This window comes from Notothenia coriiceps, unplaced genomic scaffold (assembly GCF_000735185.1).
Source record: "Notothenia coriiceps isolate Sejong01 unplaced genomic scaffold, NC01 NC01_scaffold00029135, whole genome shotgun sequence".
Lineage (NCBI taxonomy): Eukaryota > Metazoa > Chordata > Actinopteri > Perciformes > Nototheniidae > Notothenia > Notothenia coriiceps.
This window is the reverse complement of record NW_011361836.1, coordinates 68,575-78,579: the sequence shown is the minus strand read 5'-3', so window position 1 is coordinate 78,579 and position 10,005 is coordinate 68,575. Positions and strand designations below refer to the sequence as shown.

At 40.4% G+C, this 10,005-nt stretch overlaps 2 protein-coding genes across 2 annotated transcripts in view; one reads left to right on the top strand and one right to left on the bottom strand.

The window, feature by feature from the left end:
• Positions 1-385: 385 nt before the first annotated feature.
• On the top strand, positions 386-7,101 carry LOC104958598 (uncharacterized; the record flags this gene model as incomplete). Its single annotated transcript, XM_010786342.1, has 10 exons — positions 386-504; positions 951-1,118; positions 1,271-1,384; positions 1,657-1,709; positions 1,983-2,100; positions 2,438-3,713; positions 3,836-3,990; positions 4,670-4,739; positions 4,834-5,035; positions 5,627-7,101. Coding segments are annotated over 10 exons (2,773 nt in total), but the record flags the coding sequence as incomplete, so codon positions are not given.
• A 1,050-nt stretch (positions 7,102-8,151) lies between these two features.
• Positions 8,152-10,005, bottom strand: part of LOC104958597 (hemicentin-2-like) — a 7,476-nt gene continuing 5,622 nt past the window's right edge. Inside the window, exons 8-9 of the mRNA XM_010786341.1 lie at positions 8,351-8,609; positions 8,152-8,301 (exon numbers count right to left, since the gene is read on the bottom strand). Coding sequence (XP_010784643.1) covers positions 8,152-8,301; positions 8,351-8,609 — 409 coding nt within the window. The remainder of the gene's footprint in view (positions 8,302-8,350; positions 8,610-10,005) is intronic.

Genomic DNA, 10,005 nt, shown 5'->3' with positions numbered 1-10,005 from the left:
TGTGACGTCACGGTATTGAAAATCATACCGACGGTATTTCCAAATACCCTGGTATACCGTAATACCGTCATACCGCCCAAGCCTAGTTGCAAGCTTTAAAAAAATATGTTTTTGCTGTGGTACAATTGATTTAAAGTGCTTGGGTTTGATCAGCAACCATTTAGAAATAATTGATTGAAGGTACAGTATAAAGTACTTGAAATTACATATACTTAAAGGGATACTTCACCTGCAAATTTACTATTTGTACATCAATCAATCATTGTTACCTTTGATTCTTGAGGCAACTGTGTTATTCTTGCATACCCTCACTATTAACAATCAATCCAAATACTTAGAAAAGTCTAAATGAAGTGAAATGACTATTGACATATTTCTCATACAGATTGAGAAATGCCACACTGTACATCAATTCAGCGCGGAGCTACGATGAAGGAGCGTATGTGTGCGAGGCCTCCAACACTCTGGGCCACAGCCGCAACACAGCAATACTGAAAGTGGCTGGTAATCTTAACATAAACTGATATGCATTGTATTGTGTCGACTACTCCTCAAAATCAATAGCTGAAGTCCAGGTCAAGTCAGGACCGTCAAAACTTACTTTTTTTGCATAAATGTTCCAAAATTTCCTAAAACTCTTGAGGTAGGATTGAAAAAAAAACTTGAATACAGACTCCAATAAAGTTATCAATTTAAATCTTGTAGTCAATTTGGTAAATTCAAAGTTGTATGCACAATTCACAGTATAGAGCCTATTGCTACTGAGTAAAGTCTGTTTTTTTCTCTATGATTGTATTAGAGGAATACCTGTTAAAGAGTCTTTTAAGGGGTCAAATTCAAATACATGACATTTCTCAACATTATATTATATTCACAATACTTTTAAGAAAAATATTTGATATTGCTTCATGTGTAAAAAAGTGTATTGCATTACATTTTTCTCATCCCAGTGAGTCCCATCATAGTGAACTTCGTAGATCGGGTTAGCTGCAGGATCGGGGGGGCAGTGGACCTGTCCTGCATGGCTGTTGGGCTTCAGCCCATCAAGTACAGCTGGACCCAGGGCAGAGCAGAGACATATTCAGCCATAAGCCCCATTGAGGATAGACACATTGATGGTGAGTGAAAGTAAAGGTTAGAGGCACTTTGCCATTATTTCCATCAGGTGGGAAGCAAACATCCTTGGAATAATCTCAGATTTCTTAAATGGATTTGACTTTGTTTGAGCTCTCTGTGATTCATTTTACTTTATATCTTGTGGTCCAAGCAGAAGATGGAACTCTGCATATTTCAAATGTGCAGTATTCTGACGTCGGGGAATATTTCTGTACTGCTGAAAACCGAGCCGGACGACATCAGAGACGCAGCATCCTCGCTGTCACAGGTGTGTCAACAGAATGTCACTGTTTCTTCTTCAATTGCAGTGTGAAAATACCTCATACAACTAAAAACACAACTTAGATATTTTAACTTTGAAGTACTTACTCTCTATATAGTTATACGCCAATGTTGCTTTCTTACTTTGTCATTTTAAAGTACTAAATTACCTTTAGTTGTCAAGGCATTGGATATGAATTTCTTTTTTTATTGGAAGAAACAGTGCATATGAAATACTTAATCCTCCATGCTGTCTTTAATGCTGTCCTCTGTCTTAAGCTGAACATCGTCCAGCTGATAGAGGCAAACAGACAAGACTGGTTTTGTTTGCTGTGAGTAACCAGGAAATTGTCAAATCTCTGCTGATTGTGTGTGACACTGTTTGGCTCCAAAATGAATGTGAGAACTCTATATCCAGTTTTCATTCGTGGCAACTATGAAATATTCTTAAATGTGCGTGCTCTTTTCATTTTGTGAATTTTCATCACTTCTCTGATATTTGTGTCATGATACATGCTAATTCGTTTTTTCGTTGCTCAGTTCATGTCTGATAGCATCAATGTGTTGTGCCAGTCCTGAAACTAAGAGTCTTTCATATTTTCTAGAGCACCAAAACAAGCAAAGACCTGCCAGTGTCCCAATCCAGTGACTCTATGGCTGAGCAACATCTTGGGACAACCCATAATCCACATGTGCAGGCACAGTGGCAACATGAGGCCGCATGTATGGAAAAATACTTCTATGGGTTATGAGAACATTGTTATAGTCAGGAAATTGCTGAGATCTTGCACAGGATAAAATAAAGGCCAATATTGAAATGGCCACCCAGGGTAGCCAAGCAAATATTATGTTTTTATGTGAAACTTGATTTAGTTACAGCGTTGATGCTAAATATTGCTAACAATTGATTGTATTTAGTAGAAATGTAGAAGTATAGAATGTATTAGTCATAGTTCTGGTCTTTTGGCAGTTTTACATATCTTAAAAAGGCATTTTTCTTTTGTTTTTCAAATTTTAGTAAAACATATTTTTCCTGTCAACTTTTTTGTTCTATTTCCAGGCTCCTTACCCCACTGTGATGCTAAAACAAACAGAGCACCTTCTTCGCCTCCACTCGTAAAGGGAACAGTGGCCGAGCTAAAGATGCCATCCCGATCACTTGGCTGGTTTTTACAGCACAACCCAAATCATCCAACAACCAGTCCAACTCAGTCGTTAGTCACACAGATGCAGCCTCCTATGTTGCTACCCCCTCCACATCCCAACTTCCAGTCAGTAGATATCTACTCCCCCCTGCAGCATACTAGAGCTCCTCTTATGATTTCAAAAAGTGAACCACCAATAACACTCAGCCAGACATCAGTTGCCGCCGACAAAGCTTTGGGTAAAACTTTGAAATATCTACTTACTGAAAGTCAGTTCCATTTGAGAGTAACATCACCACATACACAATTTCAGCAGCAAGTCAGTGACAAATTGTTGATAAAACCTGATCCTCAGGGCTCTAACATCCATGCTGTGTCTATAGCCAGTCATATCATACAGCCCTTTACTGAGACGTCCAACCTTTCATTGGGTGAACCCTTTGGCTTTCTCAAAAAGGATTCATATTCATTGACTAGAACAGAGAGTTCTGTAACCTCAGCTAAGATGACCCATTCTGGTTCAGTTACTCAGTCTTCTGCTTCAAAAGCTGAGTTGCGCCAAACAAAAACACACAAACTGACTACCAAAAGTAAAATATACTCACTCTACCATGAGCCAACCTCAACTCACATTTCTCAAACCAAACCCCAGCACCACAGTCTACATTTACACCAGAAAACAGATCTGCAGCCATCACCTGCCATCTCACAAATATCTGAATCCGACACACGGCAAACATTTACTCCAAGTCTTTTTCCGAAGTACCATCTTGAGCTATGGACTATCCCACATTATCTACCTGTCTCAGAACCTCCAACTTCTCCGTTCACAAAGCCTCAACAAAACCCAATTCACACTCAGTCAACTTCAACCATGTCTCTGCTTGCTCATTCGTCTCCAACACAACATCCACTGCTCCACTCACAATCTCCTCTGGTACAGACTGAAACTTTTACACTCCAAAACAAAAAACACACTTCAATCTCAACCATCCATCAAACCTCAGATCCTTCAACGCTGGAAACTAAGATTCCTGTTGTCCATCAGGTCAACATGTCTGACCAGGTACAGCTGAATACCAGCCAGCAAGGTGACCCAGTTCAGTCGAATAAATCTGGCAATAACTCAGAACTTACAGAGTGGCTGAAGAGGAACACCTCCCAATCACCTATGACCAGCAATGACCCCAGGTAGATCAACATGTGTGAGCTATGTGTGAGGCGTGATGGGTTTAGTGAAGATGAAGTTGTACAAAGTTTTTCTTTTTAAAAACATGAAGATATCATGATGTTTCTGTTTTTTTACACTCCAGAGTAACACAGCAGTCTCCATCATGGCTGCCTGTGCTGGAGAAACATGACATCCCCATCGTTGTGGGAGTGGGTGTATCTCTGGCCTTCATCTTCATCACTGTTACCTTCTATGCAGTGGTCCAGAAGAATGAAGCTGCACCAACCGTCCGAGCAGGTCAGAGATCCTCAGATGCATCAAATGTCAGCACACCTAATTCACATTCTGATCATGGTAAACTTCAGAAAAATCTTTATTCTTCAAAAGACAGTATCACATTTTGGGAAATGTGCTTATTTGCTTTAGGGTGGAGATTAAGATATAACATGGATACCACTATCATGTCTTTTAATAAGGTGAATTATATTACCAATAACGACTGTTTACAGGTTTTGGGATATATATCTAAAAAGAAAGTTGTATAAGTATTTATTTGTGCCAGATAAATAATAATGTGCAACTTTGATAAGTAAACTGTATGTTACCCTCCTTATCTCTTATATTTCTGCCTGTGGCTACAGCTCGAAGCTACATTAGCCATTTACTAGCTAGAACTACAGATCTTTTTAGAACTGTTGGCTGTCCAGTTGCATTGTTGGTAATGTTGGCAACAGGTTACTGTAAAATAGAGAGTCTCAAATAGTATATTAGCTGCTTTTCTAAATGTGTGGAATGCTCAGCAGCCTGGAAACTTAGCTGAGTTTTGCACAAAGACTGAAAACAGGAGGAAACAGCCTGACTCTGCCTCAAAGTAAAAATTCTGAGTGGTGTCAATTTTTCTCTCCACCAAAAAGCAAATAAAACAAGTTGGCCAAAATGCCAAACTATTCCTTTACATTTTGAATGTCTTTGGCAGCTCAGAGGAATCTAGGTATCCCCATAAGACACACTGAATGTCGTGCTGAAGGACGTTCCTATGAAAACAGGTATCTGCATTATTTCACAGGAATAGAAATACATGAGCGTGGCCTTGCAAGTGATCTCTTTGACTGTTTGTAAGAATGTTGTTTTTATGCTCAGAGCTTTTGAAGATGATGACTGTGTGACAGTGATTGAGCAGAGCCCTAACACATCAGACACCCGAGCCCTTCCTCCAGGCCTGAGCCTGGTCACGGTGAAGATGGAGCCCACATTTGAGGATCTTCAGGAGGACACACAGCCTGCCCTGGATGATTACTCAGTCACTGTAGAAACTTACCCTGAGCCCATTCTCGACACAAAGGTTTGATTAATAGAAACACATGAAAACCTGTCCAGGGAAATTCTTTCTCCGACTTGAAATTTAGGATGACTTGGCATCCACAGATTGAACAAATAATGTAGCGCTGTGGTAGTTCAGAAAATAAAGTGTGAAAAATCTCCTTAAGGTTAAAAAATAAATAACAACAAAGGGATTAGAAAGAAGTGAGTTTACCAGACATAATAGCCCATTGCCCATCTTTGCATGCAAATAGATTAGGTTAGCATACCACATCCAAATCTCAGACTACCCTCTAAGCAACCAAGTTGCATTGTGGGTAATGTAAGCATAATATTAGGAAGTACATGAAGACTTTATGTAATACAAAATATGATGTCTGCAAACTATTTTGAACTGAAATGATTTTTTTTCTTAACTGTCCATCATGAGATTGTTGAAGAAATGAAAAGCTAAATTCATTTCAAGATAACCACTGCAGTGACCTTCTCTTGTTCTACATTTGCCTCTCAAGTTTGAGAACTGCATAGCTTTCGACATCTCATGGTGCTAAAATGTTACCTTATAGTTAATTCAATTAGTTAAATGTGCATTATCGTCGTTATACTATTTCAGATTGATCCCTCTCTGGAGGAGGAGAAGCGCAGCAGTTTGTCCCAGCCCAGCATCCAGCTGCAGTGTGCTGAGGACTGGACCAGTAGCAGAGGAGATAACCGCTGCAGCCCATGCCACAATGTCCTGCCTCCCCCATCGTCTTTACCCTCCCATTCACCTTCCCCCTCTCCACCATCAAGGCATCAGGAGGGCCTGCGCTCCTCATTAACCCTTCAAAGTGCTGAGGCAGGTGGAGCGCCCATCCACCACAGCCTCAGCATCTCACATGGCAACCACCCCCTGCTTCTTTCTCACCAAGTCTCCCTGGGCCTCACTACAGTGGCAGTAGATGTCCATTTTTACCCAGCAGCCACTGCTTCCGTGGCAGTAGGCACTAGCACTCATATCAATTCAGTCTCAAACTCCATTTCAGTGGCTGCACCACCACTGTTCACTTCTCCGTTTGTAAGCAGTCAGGAGAATGACCAAACAGCTCCCAGAATTCAACAGTTTAAGTAGCAATTAGAAATTAGAAAATACTTTTCTCTTGTTCAAGAGGAATTTACAGGATCCAGGAGGTGCATAGCTATGTTTAGCAAAAAGACTGGATGCTACAAGAAAAACCTACCACTCTGTCAGGGTTTATAATGCACTTACTAACCCATATTAAAACATGATGCAACACCTTTGTTGGATGTGTTCAACTAAGCGAGTAAGGGAGTCGTAGCTTCACAATTTATTGTGCAAAAATGTATTTATGTTTATCCATTAACCTGACAAATCTGTACAGTGCCTCTACTGCTCCTGACTGTTTACCAAGAGATTTGTTAAGATTGCAAGATCCTCTATTAAAAAAAACAGTGCTTGTTTTCTGTTTTTGTACAGATTAAGTTAAAATCTGGATCCATCATGTTACGTTCTTACCACTAGCTGTTTTCTACCTGCCTTTAGTCTTTATGCTAAGCTTACTGGCTCCCGGCTTTAGCTTTAAACAAAGGCTAGTGGTATGAATTTTCTCATCTAACTGAAATGTTTCTCAAAATGTTAAACTCTTCCTAGTCTAACTAGTATAACATTGTCTGTATAGAAATTTGAATATTTCTGTAAATATGTTGTAAACATATCTTTAGCACAGCACCTTCTGCTTTACTCCTGTGGTTACAATATTTATTATGGGACTGTGGAGCAGGTGACTTCTGAAAACAGTTACTAGTTGCTTATATTTTACTGCTGAAACATGAAGGAGAAAAATCTCAATGTTAAGTAATGATTTTAATATTAGCTGTGTAGGAATCACATGTTTTATTCTGATTTATAGAGGGTTATTGGTTATGGTTTACAAACAGTAAGGCCTAAATGTGTGCACAGTATTGACTTATTCAGTGAAACAGCCAAGGATACTTTGTTACAAAATAAATGTTTCTTGTTTCAGTGACCTGCTTAATTTCTTTTATCAAACTACTTGACTGTTAAGACCTTTTTGAAACCAAAGCAGCATGGGGCTGTATCAATAAACATTTAAAATATACAACTAAAGTATTTTGTAATATTATTGCCTGTACCTCAAGCATGGCCCGTGGACCTTATATTTGACATTCAGGAAAATAATGTCAGTTGCTGCTCCTTAATCTAAATAGAGCAAGATTAAACTTTCTGAGACTATGAATACACTTTCATAAAGGCAGTATGAAAAGTGATGTTTCCTTATTGCTTCAACAGATCAGTCAGTGCATACATTTAGAAACTCACTAAACACTAAACTCTATCTAAATGATAGTAGTTTAGTTCATACTTTTGAAGTTTATTTTTATATAAGATTAAATCATGCTGTTGTTGCCATCTAGCAGCTGGAATACTAAAATTAAGTGAGCACGCTACACATGCAACAATCTTAAAATGTCACCCAAAGTGGTCAGTGCAACCATACTTTTGCTGCTTTCAATGGATTACTGGTTCAGCTAGACATGCAATACATATTATACCGTAAAAAATGATCTAGCCCTATATAACTTTATGACAATTCACAAAATACAGTATATTTAAGTTAGACTTGTCTTCACAAAACGTAAAGGACAGTTATCTGTTGTTTGTTACTGTACCAGAAATGCATGCTCTACGGTACAGGGTGTTCAGCATGGCTGCCAGCATGACATGGCAGTTTTGCTTCCCTGCATTTCCACTGCAGCGCGTATGGATGCTCCGACCGTCCACACTCACAATAACGGCCTATACAGACATAAATAAACCAGCGACTGTATTCGCCATGACGCAGACGGTCTGTGGTTTGTACTTGTTTAACTTTTGTCTAGTTTCTGAACAGATATGAGGAGCTGTGAGCTCAGAGGGCTAACAGCTAACGGCTGTGTTGTTTTTCTGGGGAGCTCATTGAAGATGACGTCACGGCTCCGCCTACACTGCGTTACTATAGATCAGGGGTCAGGAACCTTTTTGACTGGGAGAGCCATAAAAGCCAAATATTTCTAAATATATTTCATTGAGAGCCATATAGTATTTTTAACGTATAATAAATTAAATATGTCTTACTTTTAATGCGACATCTGGTGCTGCATGGTTTTGCTGATGGCCTTGTAGTCTGGTTCATACGTGGTGAGGTTGAGCTTCATGCAGGCGTTGAGGCTTCCATCAGTTAAACGTGAGCGTAGGTTGGTCTTAATGTTCCTCATATGCGAGAATGACTGCACATGCATATGTAGAGCCAAACATGGTCAATACGGCAATACTCACACGCTGCATTGTGTGGTGTGTCACAGGAAGCTCGTTCCAAGTTTTAAGAATCAGCTGGTCTTCAGGTTGAAGATTTTTCATTTCTGTCCACTTCCCGTGTTCCCTCGCCAGCTCTGCTCGCTGTCGCGCAAGACTTTCCAACTCTCCATTAAGTGACTTGAACTTACTCATCCACATGTCTGATGCCTTCAGGTCAGCAACTTCCAGCTCAAAGTCTCCGATAGAGACCCCGGGATGCATGTCAGGTCGATTTTGTCCACTGCACACTCATGTGGATGAGGATGAACTTGAAAAGACCAGTGCGCGCACGAAATTCTCCAAAACGTGCTTTGACTGCAGGAGATTGGACGTAAAGCCAGATAGCTGCTGGATATCCAGATGTTGAGTGGAGTCACTTGCTAAGCATGCATCTCTAAATTGTTGCAGTCTTTCAAAGTGCAGAAGACGACCTGTTTCAATGTCCCTGAGAAAGACTTCCAGCTTGCTTTCAAATGCAAACACTGCTTGTTGAAGGGATGAGATTGTATTTCCAATACCTTGCATTTTCACATGGAGCTGGTTCAGATGGCCAGTTATGTCCACGAGATAGAGAAACTGCAGGAGCCAGTCAGTGTTGTCTCGCTCATGATGCTTGACGGCTTTCATTTCAAGANAGAATAAAATATGGTGGACAAGCAGCACTGCAGCGGTCGGTAAATGCCGCACGATTAAATAAAATAACTACTTCTCCAACCTTATACTTATGTCTTTCTAGCGGCATTTACCGACCGCTGCAGTGCTGCTTGTCCACCATATTTTATTCTCTCGTTAACTCACGGCAGAGTTTATTCTCCCGTTAACTCACGGCAGCGGCCTCTCTAAAGTATTCACTGTCTGACTGTCACACAGGAGCTGATACATATCCCCAACTCCCCTTAATTTAATGTGTGTCAGTATGAATTGACGCTGTTTGGCATCACAACGCTGTTATGAAAGTTTTTCTGGTATAAAATGGGTGATGTTAGCATAGCAACTAGGCTTGGGCGGTATGACGGTATTACGGTATACCAGGGTATTTGGAAATACCGTCGGTATGATTTTCAATACCGTGACGTCACAGACTGTGCGCCAAATCACAGATCCGTTTCATTCTATTACACTGACACGGAGTTTTGACAGGGACGACATTGGTTGTAATGCACAGCACGCGCCAGCAGAGGGCAGGGGAGGGCAGTCCGTCTTTCCCGCTCTCAGAGCTCAGCACAGAGCTGAGCTGAGCAAGATGGCGGCAGCATTTGCCGGCCCCGAACTCGGACAACTAGTAAAAAAGAAAAATGCCTCTGTGCCTGTTTGGGACTATTTTGGGTTTACTCGTCGCCAGTGACTTCATCCAGCACAACGAGAGACAGAGGCACTTCTTTGGGAATGTTTAAGACGGGGTGAGTGAGTGTTGACATGTTTTAATCCTATGCAACTGGTTGATGGTTTTGTAGTCGAGGTCGGACGGTTTTAAAAACGAAAGCATTTACGTGCTAAACATTCACGCGAGTAATCCAATGAATCAAATGGAAATAAGGTTTTTAACACATGCACGGAATAATATTGCCAAACTAGTTAGTGAATATAGCAAACTTTATTCAATAAGTCAAGTATTTACTCCCGGAAAATGTTTATGT